Source organism: Myotis nattereri, assembly GCF_964212035.1.
Source record: "Myotis nattereri genome assembly, chromosome: 14".
Taxonomy (NCBI): Eukaryota; Metazoa; Chordata; class Mammalia; order Chiroptera; family Vespertilionidae; genus Myotis; species Myotis nattereri.
The window spans coordinates 21,956,513-21,977,461 of NC_138089.1; the positions used below are offsets into that span (position 1 = coordinate 21,956,513).

General features: G+C 39.7%; 1 protein-coding gene across 2 annotated transcripts in view; it reads left to right on the forward strand.

Annotated features, from left to right (window-relative positions):
* The window catches only part of PBRM1 (polybromo 1), a 129,682-nt gene that overhangs the window by 102,594 nt on the left and 6,139 nt on the right, over positions 1-20,949 (forward strand). For both annotated transcript variants that reach the window (XM_081105995.1, XM_081105994.1), the window contains 5 exons: positions 10,442-10,625; positions 11,843-12,053; positions 12,680-12,881; positions 16,200-16,364; positions 19,729-19,884. In XM_081105995.1, the coding sequence (XP_080962121.1) occupies positions 10,442-10,625; positions 11,843-12,053; positions 12,680-12,881; positions 16,200-16,364; positions 19,729-19,884 (918 nt within the window). The remainder of the gene's footprint in view (positions 1-10,441; positions 10,626-11,842; positions 12,054-12,679; positions 12,882-16,199; positions 16,365-19,728; positions 19,885-20,949) is intronic.

The window sequence follows — 20,949 nt, forward strand, 5'->3', positions numbered from 1 at the left end:
CATGGTAGGTCTTGTAGACAGTGCAGAGATTGAGTTTGGAGCAGATAGTCCTGTGAGGGGTGTGAGCAGAGAGGCAGTATGATCCCACATATGCAGGAATCACTTGCTGTGGATGGGAGAGTATGTTGTAAGAATAAGGTGGGAAGCAGGAAGAGCAGTTAAAAGACTTTTATTGTCTCTGTTGGACTCTTAACCCGAGTAATGTTATTGTCTCCATTCCAGAAATATGAAGGAATCATAATGTGGTTTCTGTTCCATCTTCCTGAGAGGTCACAGTCACGTTCTGCTTTTCAGACCTAGATGTATACATCATCTATTGCCATCATTTCAGCTAGATTGGTTTTGGTACTGTGCGTTTTTCAGAAGTGGATGTGGGAAAGATTTCTGAATGGCCTGGTAGTTCAACACAGTTTTTCTTTCCACTCTGCAGAGAGGGACCCGCAAAGGCTAGTGAAGTTATTATATCTTCTTGAGTTTCTTTAGCAATGAATGTCTTCCTTGTAACTTATAGTTCATACTAAAGCAGTGCCCTAGAGCCTCACTCCCTACTGTAAAGCCAGCCTGGGGTCAAAGAAAGCATAACAAAGATGAGACTGAAGTTTCCTTTAGTTAGAGTAACCACATCATTTGTTGTTTTTTAGTGATTTTCTTAGTGGCTAATCTAGAGAGTACATCTTAAATTTATGACAGTCTAGTTTGAATTAATACTAACTTAGCTTTGTTACTCTGCAGACACTGTTCTCTATAGCTCCATTTCTCTCCATTTGTGTTGTCAGGAACTACCTTTTTATACTTTGTGTGTACTTTAACATAGATATCTTTTTTTCCCATGGTTTTATTTATTTTACATTAAAAAATTTTTTTTCAATTACAGTTGATATACAATATTATATTAGTTTCAGGTATCCATCCCAGTAATTACACATTATATAACTTACTAAGTGATCATCCTTATAAATCTCATACCATCTGATACCATACATAGTTATTACAAAATTATTGATTATATTCCCTGTACTGTACTTTATATTCGCATGACTATTCTGTAACTACCAATTTTTACGTTTTAATACCTTCATCTATTTCACCTGTCCCCCCCAAAGCCCCTCTCCCATCTGGCAAATGTCAAAATGTTCTCTGTGTCTGTTCTGCTCATTTGTTTATTTTGTATTTTTAGATTCAATTGTTGATAGATATGTATTTATTGCCATATTATTGTTAATATTTTTTATCTTTTTCTTCTTCAAGAATACCCTTTAACATTTCATGTAATACTGGTTTGGTGGTGATGAACTCCTTTAGCTTTTTCTTGTCTGGGAAGCTCTTTTATCTGTCCTTCAATTCTAAATGATAAAGTAATCTTGGTTGTAGGTCCTTGCTTTTCATCACTTTGAATATTTCCTGCCACTCCCTTCTGGCCCGCAAAGTTTCTGTTGGGAAATCAGCTGAAAGGCTATGGGGCTCCCTTGTAGGTAACTACTTTTCTCTTGCTACTTTTAAGAGTCTCTTTTTGTCTTTAACATTTTGCATTTTAATTATGAGATGTCTTGGTGTGGGCCTCTTTGTGTTCATCTTGTTTGGGACTCTCTACACTTCCTGAACTTGTGTGACCATTTCCTTTACCAGGTTAGGGAAATTTTCTGTCATTATTTTTTCAAATAGGTTTCAGTCTTTTGTTCTCTCTTACCTTCCAGCACCCCCAAGATGTGAAGTTGGTACACTTGAGGTTGTCCTAGAGAAGTGGTTCTCAACCTGTGGATCACGACCCCTTTGGGGGTCAAACGACCCTTTCACAGGGGTCGCCTAAGACCATCGGAAAACACATATAATTACATATTGTTTTTGTGATTAATCACTATGCTTTAATTATGTTCAATTTGTAACAATGAAATTGGGGGTCACCACAACATGAGAAACTGTATTAAAGGGTCACGGCATTAGGAAGGTTGAGAACCACTGTCCTAGAGGCTTCTTACACTATGCTCATTTTTTTTAATTCTTTTTCCTTTTTTTCTGTTTTGATTGGGTGTTTTTCTTCCTTATATTCCAAATTACTGTTTTGATTCTTGGCTTCATCTCCTCTACCTGTTGATTCCCTTTAAATTATTCTTTATTTTAGTTAGTATATTCTTCATTTCTGACTGGTTCTTTTTTTTTTTCTTTAATATATTTTTATTTATTTCAAAGAGGAAGGGAGAGGGAGAGAGAGACAGAAACATCAATGATAAGAGAGAATCACCAATAGGCCACCTCCTGCATGCCCCCCACTGGGAGGATCGAGCCTGCAACCCAGGCACGTGCCCCCAACTGGCATCAAACCAGGACCCTTTAGTCCACGGGCCAACACTCTATCCACTGAGCCAAACCTGCTAGGGCTCTGATTAGTTCTTTCATATGGTTTCCATGTCCTTTTTTATGCTGTTAGAGTTTATCTCCTGTTCCCTTAAGTTCATTGAGCATTCTTATAACCTGTGTTTTAAACTCTGCATCTAATAGATTACTTGTCTCCATTTTGTTTAGTACTTTTTCTGGAGTTTTTGTTCTGTTTTTTCATTTGGGACAGTTTCTTTGTCTCATTTTGGCAGCCTCCTATGTTTATTTCTGTGTATTAGGTAGAGCTGCTACGTATTCCAAACTTGGTAGAGTGGCCTAATGTAATAGGTGTCCTGTAAGGTCCAGTGGCACAGCCTCCCTGTTCACTCGAGCTGGGTACTTCAAGTGCACCTCTAGCCCTGTGTGGGCTGTGTACATGCTCTAGTTGTAGTTGTGCTTTAATTGCTGTTGACATGTCAGTTGGGAGGGATTTACCCCCAGGTCGATCAGCTACAAGGACTGACTGTGACCACTGTGGAGTATCAACTGTGTGGGGCCCACCTCATGGAGCAGAACTTACTTAAACAGTGCTCTGGTGTCTGCTGAGTCCGCCTCTTGACTGTCACTTGTAGAAGTGGTTGGGTGATGCTTCAATGTGGTCAGTAGCTGTCCACGTGGTTCACTGGCTCTGGAGCTTCCTGGAAGGTGCAGGCCAGAGTCAGCTGCTATTTGTGTTCTGCCCAGTGCTACCCAGCACAAGCTATAAAACAGTCTTCAGATGGCTGCTACTTGTGCTGGCTTTGGAGTTAATTTTGTATCCTGCTATATTGCCGAATTCATTTATTAAGTCTAATAGTTTATTGATGGAGTCTTTAGGGTTTTTTAAGTATAATATCATGTCATCTGCAAATAAGGACAGTTTTACTTCTTCTTTTCCAATTTGGATGCCTTTTATTTCTTCTTCTTGTCTAATTGCAGTGGCTAATACTTCCAGTACTATGTCCAACAGGAGTGGTGAGAGTGGGCATCCCTGTCTTGTTCCTGTTCTTAGGGCAAATGGTGTTAGTTTTTGTCCATTGAGTATGATGTTGGCTGTGGGTTTGTCATATATGGCTTTTATTATGTTGAGGTATGATCCTTCAATTCCCACCTTGCTGAGAGTTTTTATCAAAAATGGGTGTTGGCCGAAACCGGTTTGGCTCAGTGGATAGAGCGTCGGCCTGCGGACTGAAAGGTCCCAGGTTCGATTCCGGTCAAGGGCATGTACCTGAGTTGTGGGCACATCCCCAGTAGGGGTTGTGCAGGAGGCGGCTGATTGATGTTTCTCTCTCATCGATGTTTCTGACTCTCTATCCCTCTCCTTTCCTCTCTGTAAAAAATCAATAAAATATATTTAAAAAAAAAAAATGGGTGTTGAATTTTGTCAAACACTTTTTCTGCATCAATTGATATGACTATGTGGTTTTTTTCTTTCAATTTGTTTATGTGATGTATCACGTTTATTGATTTGCGGATATTGTACCATCCTTGCATCCCTGGGATAAATCCTACTTGGTCGTGGTGTATGATCTTTCTGATGTACTGCTAAGATTTTGTTGAGGATTTTGGCATCTGTGTTCATGAGGGATATTGGCCTGGCATTCTCTTTCATTGTGTTGTCTTTACCTGGTTTGATATTAGAGTGATGCTGGCTTCATAGAATGAGCTTGGAAGTGTTCCTTCCTCTTGGATTTTTTGTAGTAGTCTGAGGAGGATAGGTTTTAGTTCTTCCTTGAATGTTTGGTAAAACTCCCCTGTGAAGCCGTCTGGTCCTGGGCTTTTGTTTGCTGGAAGCTTTTTGATGACTGCTTCAATTTCTTCCATAGTTATTGGCCTATTGAGATTTTTAGATTCTTCCTGATTAAGTTTTGGAAGGTTGTATTTTTCTAGGAATATGTCCATTTCCTCCAGGTTGTCTAGTTTGTTGGAGTAGAGTATTTTTTAACAATCATTTGTATTTCTGTGGGATCTGTTGTTATTTCGCCTCTATCATTTCTGATTTTGTTGATTTGGGTCCTTTCTCTTTGCTTCTTGGTGAGCCTGGCTAGAGGTTTGTCAATCTTGTTTATCCTTTTAAAGAACCAGCTCTTTGTTTCATTGATTTTCTGTATTATTTTTTTGGTCTCTATGTCATTTATTTCTGCTCTAATCTTTATTATCTCCTTCCTTCTGCTCACTCTGGGCTTTTCTTGTTGCTCTCTTTCTAATTCTTTGAGCTGTAGATTTAGATGATTTACTACCATTTTTTCTTGTTTGTTGAGATAGGCCTGTAGAGCTATAAACTTCCCTCTCAGGACTGCTTTCATTGCGTCCCAAAGGTTTTGGATTGTTGTGTTTTCATTGTCATTAGTTTCCAGGATGTTTTTAATTTCTTCTTTGATCTCATTGGTAACCCAATCAATATTTAATAACGTGCTATTCAGCTTCCAAGTGTTTGAGTATTTTGAGTTGTTTTTATTGTAGTTTATTTCTAATATTATGGCCTTGTGGTCTGAGAAGATGCTTGGTATGATTTCAGTGTTCTTGAATTTGGGGAGACTTTGTTTGTGAACCAATATGTGGTCTATTTTTGAAGATGTCCCATGAGCACTTGAGAAGAACGTATATTTTGTGGCTTTGGGGTGAAGTGTTCTTTAGATGTCAATTAAGTCCATCTGATCTAGTGAGTCATTTAGGATTGCTGTTTCTTTGCTGAGTTTTTGTCTAGCGGATTTATCCAGTGATGTCAGTGGTGTATTAAAGTCCCCTACTATGATTGTATTGTTGTCGATCTCTCCCCTGATATCTTCCAGGAGTTTTCTTATGTATGTGGGTGCTCCTGCATTGGGTGCATATATGTTTATCAGGGTTATATCCTCTTGTTGTATTGATCCCTTTAGTATTATGAAGTGGCCTTATCTCTTGTTATGGCCTTCACTTTGAGGTCTATTTTGTCTGATATAAGTATTGCTACCCCAGCTCTTTTTTTCATTTCCATTTGCCTGAAAGATATTTTTCCATCCCTTCACTTTCAGTCTGTGTGAGTACCTTCTAATGAGGTGGGTCTCTTTTAGACAGCAAATATATGGGTCATGTTTTTTTATCCATTCAGCCACTCGATGTCTTTTGATTGGACCATTTAGTCCATTTACGTTTAAAGTTATTATTGAAAGGTACTTGTTTGTAGCCATTTCTATTTTTTTTTGGTGGCTGTTTTCTTTCTGGACTTTTTAGTTCTTCTTTTTACACCAGTCCCTTTAGCATTTCTTGCAATGCTGGCTTGGTGGTGATAAACTCCCTTAGCCTTTTTTTGTCTGTGAAGCTTCTTATTTCCCCTTCAATTTTGAATGATAGCCTTGCTGGATAGAGTATTCTTGGATTCAGTCCTTTGCTTTGCATCACTTTGTAAATTTCTGTCCATTCTTTTCTGGCCTGATGTGTTTCTGTTGAGAAATCATTTGATAATCTGATGGGGGATCCTTTGTAGGTAACTCTCTGTTTCTCTCTTACAGCCTTTAAGATTCTCTCTTTGTCTTGTACATTTGCCATCGTTATTATGACGTGTCTTGGTGTGGGTCTTTTGGGGTTCATCTTGCCTGGGACTCTCTGTACTTGTGTAACTTTTTTCTTCCCCATATCTGGGAAGTTTTCTGACATTATTTCTTCAAATAGATTTTCTAATCCTTGTTGCTCTTCTTGTCCTTCTTGCAGCCCTATTATGCGTATGTTACTTCGTTTCATGTTGTCCCGAAGCTCCCTTAGGCTCTCCTCCTGCTTTTTAATTTTTTTCTCCAGTTGCTGTTCAGATTGAGCTTGTTTCTCTGCCTTATCATCTAATTCACTAATTCGGTCCTCTGCTTCTTCTAGTCTGCTGTTGAAACTTTCCATGGTGTTTTTGATTGTAGCTATGTCATTTTTCATTTCTTCCTGATTCTTGCATAGGTTGTTGATTTTCTCATCTATCCGGTGAATGAATTGTACAACCATTATTCTGAATTATTTTTCTGTCATGTTGCATGCTTCAACTTCATTAATTTCCTTTCTTGGCGACTCCTCATTGTCTTTCCTCTGGGTGTTGTTTCGTCTCTTCATTCTGATTATCTCCCGATGGTTCAAATGTCGAGTTGCGTGGGCCTGGGCCGTGTGCAGTGGGAGCCTCCCATCACCCTAGTGTCACTGAAGAGCTCTGACACTAAGATGTGTGGTTGTTGTGGGTTGGTGGGAACCAGGCTCGCTCAGAGTCAGTGTTGTCAGCGCTCAATGTGGCCCCGTTCGCGCCCTTAGAATCAGGGACCCTGCCTGCACCGTGCTGAAACAGAGACCCCCCTGAAGCGTGTTGAAAACCAGAGCCCCCTAGCGTGCGCCAGGAGTCAGAGTTCCCCAGGATCCAGTATCAGAGTCTCTGTAGCTTCGCGACCTTGCTTTGAGAATCAGGGTCCCTGTGTGCCCTTGCACCAGGAATTGGAGTCACTGGCTCTTAGTATGAATGCACAGGAAATCAGGATCTCAGGCGCAGGTGAAAAGAAACACAGTCAAGTCACTGGTGCTTGGTGCTACCTCCTGCCCAGAGAATCGGGATCCCTGGGCCTGTGATACGCGGGGCAAATTCCCGGTGTTCGCGTGATTGCTCCCAGCCCAGGGCTCAGAAGTTGGCAGTGCGCATAGGCTCCGTCAGTTCCTGGGGTTCGCGCGTTTGCCCCCAGCCCAGGACTCCTGAGCCCGGCCCTATGCGGGATCAGTTCCAAGGTGCTTGCGCACTTCCAGGCTAAAGTTCCTGGAGCACTGAGGCCCCGGCAAGGGGTGGGTCTATCAGTTAGTTACTCTGGTGCTGCCCGCAAGCCTGCGGGAAGGGGTGATGGCCTCTGTTACTCACGGATCTGCCGCGGGGATTTCTGAACTTTTGGTGTCCGCAGGTCTGTAGCTGTGGTCACAGGTTTCTGTCCCCGGTGGCTGCAGGGTCCTGGTATGTGTCTGAGATCAGACTGGGTGGTGCTGAGGCCAGGATCCTAGTCTCCAGCAGCTCTGTTCCCCAAGATGGCGTGGTCGCTGTGCCTGTGCTGGCCGCCCAGGAGTGTCCGCGCAGGGAGCAGGACTCCGCCACCTAAGACTGCCCGGTTTAGCAGCCCCTTAGAAGACCTGCAGAATCTAACTGTCCCTAGCTCATACACACACACCACACGCGTCCACACACTCCTCTATCACTTCCTTGCGCTCTCACACTCTCTCCCTCCCTAACTTCCTGCTGGTCGCCATTTTTGAAAGTCCGCTTTCTAAACTTTTATCTTTCTCTGTCTTTTGAGGGCCAGTCAGCAGGGCACAGAGATACTATATGCATTCCAAGGATATCAGTCATTTTTACTTTTTAGCTGTGAGAAGAATTTTTACCCTTTCCAATTTTTATTTTTCCTTCTGCAAAATATAGAAAATTAAAACTGTTCCTTCTCTGAATTGAAAAGCCTTGGATTATATAAATAAAGTATTATGTAAGTCCAAGGAAGTGATAGTAACTATAGCTATTTTAAGCTTCTAAAATGTTTCTGACCTATTGTTACAAGTTTTACAAGTATTGCTAAATTGTTAGTAATGAACACTCCTATTAAGATCAAGATCAAAATAGGGATTTTCTTATCACTTTTATTAAACTTAGTTTTGGAGGCACTAGCCAGTGCAGTTAGAAGTAAGAGCCAGAAATTTAAAATAAGGAAATTAAGTAGATGGAAATTTAAGAGAATCCATTGTACAACCATGACATTCAGTAAGATGGTTGAGTATAAAACTAACAAATCAATTTTGTTTAAGAATTCACTAATTTCAAAATATGATACCTTGGGATAAATTTTATAGTATTTGTGTCACATCTCTATAAAGAAAGTTTTTAAATGCTATCTTTAATGCATTTAAAAGGAAATCAGTTGAACAAATTGAAAGGCATACCATGTGCTTGACTAAAAAATCTCAACGTCACAGAAATATTCATTCTCTCTAAATTAATCTTTATAATGTGATTCCCAGTAGATAAGCCAATTAAAATTTTCTTGTAACAAAGTTGGGACTAAATAAACTGATTTTTTTTAAAATATATTTTATTGATTTTTTACAGAGAGGAAGGGAGAGAGAGAGAGAGAGAGAGAGAGAGAGAGAGAGAGAGAGAGTTAGAAACATTGATGATGAGAGAAACTTCCATCAGCTGCCTCCTGCACATCTCCTACTGGGGATGTGCCCGCAACCCAGGTACATGCCCTTGACCGGAATCGAACCTGGGACCTTTCAATCCACAGGCCGACGCTCTATCCACTGAGCCAAACCGGTTTCGGCTAAATAAACTGATTTTTAAAATCATGTCAAAATATAAAATAAAAATCAGGAAAATTCTGAAAAGCATAGTGAATGGGGGTTGGGGGGGTGGTTGATCCTTACCATATATTAAAACATGATAACACTGTAGTAATTAAAATCATTTATGATTGTATATATTTTTAATATTTGGTTAATTCATTTATCTGTTGATGGGCATGTAGGTGATTTCTACCTTTTGGCCATTGTGAATAATGTTGCTATGAAAATTGATGTATAGTATCTATATGAGTTCCTGCTTTCAGTTCTTTTGGGTATTTATCAAGCAGTAGATTTGCTGGATTATATAGCAATTGTATTTAACTTTTTTTTTTTAATTTTGTTTTATTGCTTAAAGTATTACAAAGAGTACTACATATACAACTGTATTTAACTTTTAGAGAAACTGCCAAACTGTTTTCCACAGCAGCTATAATATTTTACATTCCCATCAGGGTTCCAGTTACTCCACATCCTTGTCAACACTTATTATTATTTTTTTAGTGTAATAGCCATCCTAATGGGTTTGAAATAGTATCTCATTGTGATTTTTTTTTTAATTTCCCTTATGATTAATGATGTTGAGCATCTTTTGGTCATTTGTATATCTTTTCTGGAGAAATGTCTATTCAGAGCCTTTGCCTATTTTTTTAAACTTTTTTTAAAAAGAATAGTTTATTGACTTTTAGAGAGAGGAAGGGATAGGGAGAGAGAGAGAAAAATATCGATGGGAGAGTACAACATTGATTGGCTGTCTCCCGCACACCCCCTAACCGGAATTGAGCCCACAACCTGGGCATGTGGCCTTGACTTGGAATCGAACCAGCAACTTCCTAGTGCATGACTGACATCCAACTAACTGACCCACAATGGGCATGGCCCTTTGCCTGTTTTTTAATTGGGTTATTTGTCTTGTTATTGTTGTAGGAAGTCTTTATATATTCTTAATACTAAACTCTTACCAGAGATATGATTTGCAGATATTTCTGGGTTCGTTGGGTTATCTTTTTACTTTCATGATCGTGTCTTTCAAAGCACAAAAATTTTTAATTTTGATAAAGTCCAGTTTATCTTTGGCTGCTTGTGATTTTAATAGCACATCTATGAAACTGTTGCCTAATAAAAGGTCACAAAGATTTACACCTACTACTAGTATGTTTTATGTTAAGAGTTTTTAAGAGTTGTAGCTTTTACATTTAGATCTTTGATGCATCTTGAGTTAATTTTTGTATATGGTATAAAGTCAGTTTCGAACTCAGTTCTTTCGCATATAGAAGTCCAGTTGTCCCAGTGCTATCTGTTGAAGAGACCATTCTTTCCCAGTGAATTGTCTTGGCATCCTTGTCCATCAATTTTCCATAAAAACCCAGTTGTACCAGTTAATTTCTATTATTTTCAATTCTGTTGCATTAATCTACATGTTTATCCTAATGCTTGTATATACCCTTTAAATCAGGGGTCCTCAGACTTTTTAAACAGGGGGCCAGTTCACTGTCCCTCAGACCGTTGGAGGGCCGGACTATAGTTTAAAAAAAAAAAACTATGAACAAATTACTATGCACACTGCACATATCTTATTTTGAAGTAAAAAAACAGAACAGGAACAAATACAATATTTGTATTTGCATGTGGCCCGCGGGCCGTAGTTTGAGGACCCCTGCTTTAAATCTTCTGACTTTTGACTCAGATGGTTGTATTAATTTAAAAATAAAAATTGGAAATAATTGTTAGCTATGACCACAGTGTACTCTGACTTCTCTCCAATTTGCTCTTTCAGGAAAGTGTGCTGTGTTGTCATTCAAGGACTTCCTCTCCTGCAGACCAACTGAAATACCAGAAAATGACGTTTTGCTTTGTGAGAGCCGCTACAACGAGAGTGATAAGCAAATGAAGAAATTCAAGGGACTGAAGAGGTTTTCACTCTCTGCTAAAGTGGTAGATGATGAAATTTATTACTTCAGGTAAAGCTTGGAAAACTAAGGAAGAAAGAACACTTCGACTTTTAATAGTAAAACTGATATCAAAGTAGTATAGTGCAGGGTGGGGTTTTTTTGTTTGTTTTTTTTTAATATGTTTTAAACTAGATCAGTATACATTTTAAATAGAAAACATTAATTTAGTTAAAGATGTTTTTATTTAATCCTCACCCCAGAGTGAGGATATTTTTTTCATTGATTTTTAAAAATATATTTTTATTGATTTTAGAGAGGAAAGGAGAGGGGATGAGAGATAGAAACATCAATGATGAGAGAGAATCATTGATTGGCTGCCTCTTACACACCCCACACTGTTGATCGAGCCGAGCTTCATTGATTTTTAAAGAGCATGGAAGGGGGGTGGGTGGGAAGGAGAGAGAGAGAGACATTGACATGAGACACACATCAATTGGCTGCCTCCTTCTCGCACCCTGACCGGGGCCGGGAATTGAACCTGCAACTGAGGTATGTGCCCTTGACGGGGAATCGAACTCACATCCCCTTGGTCTGTGGGCTGGCACTCTAACCACTGAGCGAAACCAGCCAGGGCTAGTTAAAGATTAAAAGAAATCCTCATAATCTGCTAAGATGTGGTAACTGATCTAATGGTGCCTATTGGCCTAAACTCCAGTAATTACAATGTGGAGGCAGAAATCTTTGGTTCTGGTTCATAGTCTTAAGATTACACGGTTCACAAATTACAAAAATTATTTTTACTATATGGGCAACTAGATCCTAACTTTGGACCTAGTATTTTTGTGGGTATTCAGCAAAATCCTTTAAAAACAAGCATCTGACCCTAGCTGGTTTGGCTCAGTGGATAGAGCGTCGGCCTGCGGACTGAATAGTCCCAGGTTCAGTTCTGGTCAAGGGCACATGCCCGGGTTGCAGGCTCGATCCCCAGTAGGGGGCATGCAAGAGGCAGCCAATCAATGATTCTCTCTCACTGATGTTTCTATCTCTACCTCTCCCTTCCTCTCTGAAATCCATATATATATACATACACTTTTAAAAGAATGTTTTTCAAAGCATCTGTAAGTAGGTATGGCTTTATAAATACACACTTAACGTTATTTTCCTTGCTGACAGAGTGTACACTGCAGATTGCAGGCAGTCATTTCTAGGCATTAAGGTAGAACACTGCTTTCTGACTAGTTCTGGAGTTTTGTTAGCTGATTTTCTTTTTATGTCACTTCTTCTAGAAAACCAATTGTTCCTCAGAAGGAGCCTTCACCTTTGTTGGAAAAGAAGATCCAGTTCCTAGAAGCTAAATTTGCTGAGTTAGAAGGTGGAGATGATGATATTGAAGAGCTGGGAGAAGAGGATAGTGAGGTCATTGAGCCTCCTTCTCTGCCTCAGCTTCAGACTCCCTTGGCCAGTGAGCTGGATCTCATGCCGTACACACCCCCACAGGTGAAGGTGACAAGTTCCGGCTATTTGTCTTATTCCCAACTTTGGTTTGCAGCAGACTCAAACCAAAGTAAGGAGATGTCCAGCCCCTGTATATGAGTTTCAGCCTAGAATTCTGCAAGAAGAAACAGATTTCTTTTCCTCAGTGCCATTAATTATTTAAAGTTTAATATATTTTTTTAATTTCATACATTGCTGTTTTTAATGGCAGGTTTAGTTAGAAAGTTCTCCTTGCCTTGTGTTGAAGAAAAGCAGTAAGGAACAGCATCATTCTGGTACTCTTATCTTTTATTCCCTCTATCTTTTTAGTTTCTTCTTCTTTAGGACCTCATTTTTTTGGTTGAGGTGATCCCTGTTGGTGTTTTTTTCTCATTTAGAATTTTCTCAAGACTTAATTATGAGGTCACCATTACAGATTGCAGTCATGGAATTCAGTGAAATTTCCGTTTATTTCTTATATGGTAAGAGGCAAGGAAGAGCTGTGTTTTAACCAAGGAAATGGCTTTCTATAAACTGAACATGTTTATAAAATAGTAACTATTGAATCAAAAGTTCCTGGCTTCCAGAAACTTTGAGCAGTTAACCAAATACAATGTTCTGATGCACTCTAAGAGCTTTCTGTCTTACAGTCTACCCCAAAGTCTGCCAAAGGCAGTGCAAAGAAGGAAAGCTCCAAACGGAAAATCAACATGAGTGGCTACATCCTGTTCAGCAGTGAGATGAGAGCTGTGATTAAGGCCCAGCATCCAGACTACTCTTTTGGGGAGCTCAGCCGACTGGTGGGGACAGAATGGAGAAACCTTGAGACAGCTAAGAAAGCTGAATATGAAGGTAAATAGAGACTAGACACAACTGTCTCACCTTTCTAAGCAAGGGGATGTTTTCAGGAATGCATGTGCATAGACAGGTTTTACTCTCTTATTCTTACCACTTGTACATGAACATTGTGCTGGGGACTGTCTCAAATGGCTCCCATCCAGCAGTTTAAATACCAGCCTTGTCCTGACTGAGCAAGCACTGCCCCTGACTTGGCCTCTGATCCTGGGGTGTTTGTTTTTTTTAAATCTCTCAAACCAATATTTTGTTATTAAAAATTGCATGATTTTCTTCTTTCATTGAGTCCTGTGAGCATACATGTTAAGCTGGGGAATGATTGTACAGGGATATTAAATATAATTTTGCTTAAAATTCATCTGAAAGTGAGCTTTTAGTATCGGTGGTCTTCTATTATGGCTCTTGATAAGCCATATGTTTAAACTTCATCTTGAAGCTTGGCTGAAACACTTGGTTTCCTAGGTCAGTCCTGGGCTGTGCTGTGTCTGCATTCATAGTTACTTTTAAGGCACTTGGAATCTCTTTGATAAAGCTCATCTGCCTCATACTCTATAATGAAATCATTTTGGGCCATGAGCTATATAATTTAAGGATTTGATGATTCTTAGCCATTAGGGATAAAATACTTGAGAGAGATTTTTTGTTTTTCTGTTTGTTTTTTACTATCAGTCAAGGCTTTAATAAAGAAATAAGTAGTAAACATCAGATTAGTCAGGACCTTTGCCCTTGGAGCTGTATTATTTCCATTTGGAATTATATGTAATGGTTTATTTTGCCAGTTTAGGGCCATCTCTCAGTGGTTGAACATAGTGGTCCACTATTACTCTGCTTGGCCGAGTCCAAATCTATTATTTTCCATCAAACATAAAGAAATTAATTGTTAAGGCTGCCTCCTTTATTAAAGTGTATGGAGTTTCTAAAAATAAAAGGGCTCTTTTTTAAAAAAAAAAAAATCTTTTCAGTTATTATAATTGATTGCTTATTATAAAATTACCTGGCAGGCTTCCCCAAAGATCTTCTGCAGAAACCTAATCCTACAAGATGCTCAGCCGAAAAGCACTGTGGCAAAACTAGTTGAGAAGCACTCCAGACACTTTTTTCTCTTGGCAACTTACAGTGCCTATTCTTAGTTAAAATCTTTAAGGCCTACAGTAAAGAACCTGTGTTTTTTTTTCACCTGGCACTTTCTTAAACGTGGCCAAGTATTCATATATTATCTGTTAATATCCTAAAGAACTAATATTTTATAGAATATACTTTGAGAAGCCCTATTCAGTTTTACAAGAACTTAGAACTTTGGAGAGCTTTGGTATTTCTGACCGTAGTAAAGGTTAAAACCAAATATATCACTCAGTTGGAGAAGTGTTGGAATGAAGCTCACATGGGTATAAAACCTGGTCCAGGGTAAATGAAGCTAATACTACATGGCTGATTACTTAAAGTGTGAACAAGGAGATAATGTAAAAGTAAAAATGCTGGAGCAGGGCTGAAAAGAGGAAGAACTGATAGCTCCTGGGACATCATCCCACAATTAAAGGGTGGCTGGGATTCCTGAGAACCAAGTGAGAGTGAATGATGAGACGCAGCAATGTCTGTCTGAGACACAAAAACTGAACTTTTGTTTTGACCCATTGAATTCAAAACCCAAAGTTTGGAGTTTAGCTGGTTTCGCTTAATAACTTTCTTTTCTAAGACAGCCCAAGTGGGCTCCTCCCAGAAAGAGCCAACAATAGCCAGTCTTGTCTTTGATCCACAGGCCTGAATTTTTCTATTTTCAGCTCCATTTCTTTGCTCTCCCATTTTACTGTATCATTTGTATAATGAAAATACTAGAATTTAATGTGCAGGGTCTAGATCACTGATAGCTCAAGGAAATAAATAGGTTGTTTAAATGGCCTTTATCCTCACGTTCATTGTACAGAGGATCTGTAAACTGGGACAGTATTAGTGAGTGATGACAAGCCTATGCAGGCAACTGTGTCAAGGCCAAAGGTTTGATTTGTTTGATTTTCACATTCTTACATAAAGGGGGACTGGAGCTATTGCTTCTTGACTCTTTTAAAGCCATGTGACCTCGGGTTATTTTTCCCCTCCATAGACCAGCCAGTGGTAGGCCTTCTGAATTCCATGCTGGAGGGTCAGTGTGTAGCAGTTGGAGTGTGATACCAGGAGTCGGGGCCACAGGTTGCTGGTTCTCTCTATATCTTTGGACAAGTCACTGCCTGTATTCTAGCCTCAGTTTTCCCAGATGAAGAGTGGGGAAGATTGCTTATTTATGAATGGTGAAGCAAAATAAGCCCTGTATTGTGGGAGCTTTGGGAATACACATTTCTAGAGTTCCCTAGTAAGGGTCCAGCCTGTTAGCTCCTAAAAAGATGGAATGTGATCATTGGGGCTACTGGCTATGGAGATGAAGGCAAAAAAGCTCACAGGAGTGAGGGGTATAGGAAGGTGTGTTCCAGAGCCCAGAACTGGCACAAGCAAATGCTCCTCTTGCATTTCAGATGAAATGATAGTGAATTTTGGAACTTTTGCTTATATAGGATGATTTATGGTCAGTATTGAACTGCTCAGCTTCAGGAAACCTGGTTCTGTTACTATATTGTCCATTGCTTCATATGTGTATATGTAATTCCCTTCTTTTGATGACTATAGCCTTGAGTATCGGGGTTTTTTTTCCTTTGGGGTTTATTAAACATGACCTCTTTGCTTCATTAGAATGTAGAAATTAGCATTTAATGTCTCTAAAACCTTGTGGAGAGGCAGTGAACTACTTTTCCCTTACAGAGTTAATTTTCTTCAGCTGCTAAAAATCCCATGACACTAATAACAAGAATCCTCAAATTTTAATAAAATTGGGTGCAAGGAGGCAGGAAAATATAGTAAGTAACAATTGTGCCAAAAATTATAATGGGCCATGGAATTGCTTCACATTGAAATTATAAATAATTTGCAATGCTTTTAATACTAGAATAATGGTAGCGCTTCTCATCTTCAGGGTGCCTTGTGAGATTAACCATGTTGGTTTCGCTGGTGACGTGTTTAAACAAAATCTGTGCTTTCTGAATGTGTGTTGAAGTCTTAACATTCTTGAAATCTTTGCAGACCAGTTCTCAAGATGGGATAGGAAAGCTGGACTCTAGTTTACCAAGTGAAATCAGCCCGAATCCTCCTGTGTTGAGACTAGTCATCTACTGTTCCTTCCATTGAGACAGAACTGTTGCCTGTGTTTTTATTAGTCCTGTTGAATGCAATGGATGGTATTTTGAATTCCTGGGTTAAAAACAGAATTGAAAATCTGAAATGCCTTTACAGAGCGGGCAGCTAAAGTTGCTGAGCAGCAGGAGAGAGAGCGAGCAGCACAGCAACAGCAGCCGAGTGCTTCTCCCCGAGCAGGCACCCCTGTGGGGGCTCTCATGGGGGTGGTGCCACCACCAACACCAATGGGGATGCTCAATCAGCAGTTGACACCTGTTGCAGGTAAAAACAGGAGCTAAGACCATTTTTTTCCACTTTAAGAAATTCCTTCATTTTTTTTTTTTTCTCCAATGAGGAGTAGGCCACAGTCTCTAGGCTTTCCTATGAGAGATTCAAAGTTTGAAGTCATCCATGTTGTCCTTACATTGCCTTTCCCGTATGGGCAATGCCTCCCCTCTGCCCCAGAAATGGGCCTTGGGCCCAATCCTGGGAATTGTTAGAGAGCAGCTCTTCCCTAGCTGTGGGCCTAGTCTAGCGCTGTTCTCCACCCCAGACTGCTCTTGATAGAGAATTATAGCAGAAAATATAAATAGACCCTGAATTCTCTTCTGGAAAGACATCCAAGAGAAAACACAAAACTATTCTTTAGGTGATGTTGACTTTTCCATCTCATTCCAGTATTCAGTTTGCCTTGTTCTGCTGCAGCCATCCTTTAAAAAGACTGACCATTTAAAAGGATTTTTGACAATGAATTATAAATCCTTTCTTGGTCACCAGTGTGCATGACTGCTAAGTGGAATACAAAGTCCTTATTCAATTCATTGTGCCCACTCTGTAATGCTTTTCTATTTAATTACATTAAACTGCATTTTCTGTTAGTATCCCAGTCACATATTCAAAAAAAAAGGAAAGAAAGAAAAGAAAATGATGAATGTGGTTTGCTTGTGTGTGTTGTCTCTGGATCTGGTAGCCATAGCAAATTTGGCTCTTCTAGAATTGGATATCGTTGTCTGACAAGCCTCCAACGAGAAGCCTGCAGACCACTTCTTGGGTCCCTCCTTCATGATTTCTCTAAACCTGGTGAGGTCTATACAAGCCCCCTTTCTCCTTAAGCAAAAGCAATCTGACCTCTTTTCCAAGGGAGTCTAAGACAGTCTTTTTCAAGGCAGGCTCCATTGGGATGCTGTTTTTGTTCTTGTTTTTGCTTTTTTTGTATTTGCTTTTTGAGGAAGAGTAGCATAAGATAACTTTTCCATTGTTGCTCCTACCTTTCATGATGGCAAGTTCTCAAATGCACTGTTGCTGAACTAGCATTTGCACTCGCCAAAGCACATCTGAATCATGGCTGTTCAGTACTCTCAGTGTAACTGATGTTGATCTAACAAATCTTGTAATTGCCTGCTCTATTCCATGGCCCATTTTGGTTAATGGGGTTCCAAAGGTTTTAGAAATCAGGCCTCGAACATGGGACCTTGAAAGTTAGAATTCCCTTATTGACATCCTGTTCTATTTGATGTGTGATATTGTAGCACTGTGCCCTTGACTAAAAAACCCAGGGACACATTAACTAAATGAATTCAAACAGCTAAAAACATTAAAAAAAAACAAACAAAAAACAACCACTGGGGGTTGGGGTTGGGGGAGGAAACACAAAACCAGCAGCTGCAGCATTTTAGCTCCCTGTTGGGGAATAACATAGAGCTCTGACGGGTGAGGAGGATGGGGCCAGTTTTTAGAAAGCTCCTGTTCCATTATTAAGTGTGTACCGCCCAGACTTCTGGGCCATGGGAGTGAAGGGCAAGCATTCTCTAGAGTAACCAGTCTACGGTGGGAACTTGGCAGCTATCAGGGTGATCTTTCATGGGTTTACAGGTTGCGTAGGGCCTCAGTCTTAGCCTGGTTACTGTCTGAGACCAGCTTTGCTTACAAGCATTGAAGCTCATTTGAACACATGTGACTGGGATAATAAATGCCAAAGTACAGTTTAATGAAGACAAGTGTCATGTCTTTCAGTTCTTAATTTCTTCACCTTCAGCCCGTGAAGGGTGCGTTCAGATGGGCTTTTGTAATTGAAAGCAAAGTCTCCTAACATTCTTAAATTCCCTAAAAGCTATATCTAGTGGTGGTGTTAAAAGGCAGTTTGGCAACATTGGATCTCCTCATGTTTAAGGTGATGGTGTCTGTTCAAAAGTAGTTTCTACTCTCTGAACTCTCATTTTTTAAAACTGAAACTCATAATTCTATTTCATGTATAGAGGTATTATTTAAAATTTGTTTTATTGGTTCATATAATTGTACATTTTTCAGTCAGCTTAGATGTGACTCATGACGCAGACTGAATCTAAGAATTATCAGTAATTTTATAGCTTTAAGAGACTAAACTTTTATAAATAAATACCTTTCAAATAATTCTTTAGGGAAAGTCAGAGTAAAATTCTTAGAATCTGGAGTTTTCCACTATTTCCCCAAGTCTCTCTACAAAGAATCTTTTATAAAAATGAGGTTTGGCACCAGTCCCTCAGCCCTCCCTTTGTGCAAGAAGTTGTGGCCAAAGGTGATTGCATTTTGGGGGGAAGTATTATGTTTTGTTCATTGTGATCATTTCAAATCCTAGAAAAGTCAAGTTGTTTTTCTTGCTTAAAAAAATGTCGTGTGGCTTCAAAGGTCTTTTGATAGGTGAGTTTTTGACAATTTGAAATTATTTTCTTCCTTTCACTCCTTTTGCCAAAAATACTTGTTTCTTGAAACTCTTCCTTAGCTAGCAGAAAATATTTTATCCTGTGAAGATGCACTTTGAAAATAAAGGAATAAAAGACTGTTCACAGAAATTCTGTACCACATTTAAAATGCTCCCTGTTAAATGAAGGTTTACGTGAGGACATTTGTGAGTGTGGAGACAATGATGACAATTGGCATTTTCTCATGTCAGCAGAGCCTGATTCTCCAGCCGTTCCTCCCTAAGTGCAGGCTGAGTGACCTGAACTTAGGTTGGCTTGGGAGGGTTTAGTTTTGACCTTTATTTTAACTTGTTTGAGATCTAAAGATGAAACATCAGACGTTGTGATGGCTCTTAGTGGTTCGTCAGTCAAGCTCCAGCATGATCCATTCGTAGCAACAGTGGTGAGGCTAGAAGGGAGGAGGAGTAGATGGAAAATTCTTGCCATCCTCCCACAATCTGGAGAACCATGCTTTGTGATCAGGGCTGTGCACCTCATTTCCCTCCATTCCAGTTTCCCCATGATAGGCATATGAGTGTGGGCAGAGTGGAATGATGGCGTTATTACTGCTCAATTAGAAACATAGTCGCAGAACTGGTCACTCTGAATAGCTTGCAGTAACCATGACCTTGGAAAGGCTGTTACTGGAACTCTTTATTTTTACCTGAAAACATGCAGTATATTTATCCCAGGAAAAATAACTACAAGTAATAATATACTAAGTACTAATTCATCCAGAAATGTTGGGTTTCATATTTATAACTTTTTATTTTGTTCATTTTTGCAACAAAATAATTGCACTAATTGCTGTTGTATCATGCAATACTAAGGGTGCTTTATTCATTAGTAGTGCATGTGGGAGGTTTGTTATTACTTAGCTCATGTTGCATGTTAATGATGCATGTCTGAAATTTATTGTGTCCTTCAAGGCATGATGGGTGGCTATCCGCCAGGCCTTCCACCTTTGCAGGGCCCAGTTGATGGCCTTGTTAGCATGGGCAGCATGCAGCCACTTCACCCTGGGGGGCCTCCACCCCACCATCTTCCGCCAGGTGTGCCCGGCCTCCCGGGCATCCCACCACCGGGTAAGAACTTCATCCTCATTCACTCATTAATCTCATCTTTATGTTCTCTTTTTCCTACCTCAGCCAGTTGTTTTAGGAGGCACTTACTGCCCATTATGAGCAGGCCTTCCCACACTAAGAACCCCAGAGATGTCAGCAGGAGGGCCTATCCTGTGTGTGTAGATGCCTAGCAGCAGCACAGGACACATGGCAGAGACCAGATTCAGCAGACCTAGGGGCAGGAGGCAAACTCTAAAATCACACAATTTAACGTGCTAAAAAAGTCAGACACAGCCTAGGAAGTCGTGACCTCTTTATGAGTAAATAAAATTTCTCAAATTTCTAGTTGAGAGTCACATATAAAAGCACTTCTTGCTACTGAGTGCATTACTTCCTCTGATTCAGTTCTTATCTCACAGAATCTTGTATAGGGTCCCTACTGTATCTCTTGCTTCTCAATCAGCACTTCTAAGGAATTGAAGTCACTAATGTGGAACTCATCAGAAATCCTTCAGTCAGTCCTTTTAGGAACAAAAAGGAGGGAGGGAACAAATTTGCACTGAACTGGTTTTCTGTATCTGCATTCCCTAAGAAGCATGACATAACATGTTAAAGAACAACATAGTCCACTCTGCTAACTGTAGACACTGGATTGTCTGTGGACAGAAGCTCAGAAGTTATTTTACATGGAAACATAAGTGAAATCCAGCTTTAGCTACAGTGTTACTTTATAATTAATTAGTAAGTTGAAAGTTTATTATGAAAGGAAAATCACAAGTTCCATATTAATTGTCATCATATTCAAAAGAACTGACTGACCCTTAGCTGTAATCTGATTAGAGGGATTGTGATTTTAAGACAACTTGGAATTGCATTTGGTCCATTATCCAAAATAAAAGCTAAAGACTCAGCCCAGATGATAAAATGTAACAACATGAGATTTTCTTACACAGTATTGGACCTACTGATCATAGGGTTATACAGAATTCCAAAGAATGCTTCAGAGGGTACACCCAGCAATGTGCAGGGTGAGTAAACATGGTGGCTTGGCCTAGAGCCTCCAGCCACATTCTTATTACTGGAGAC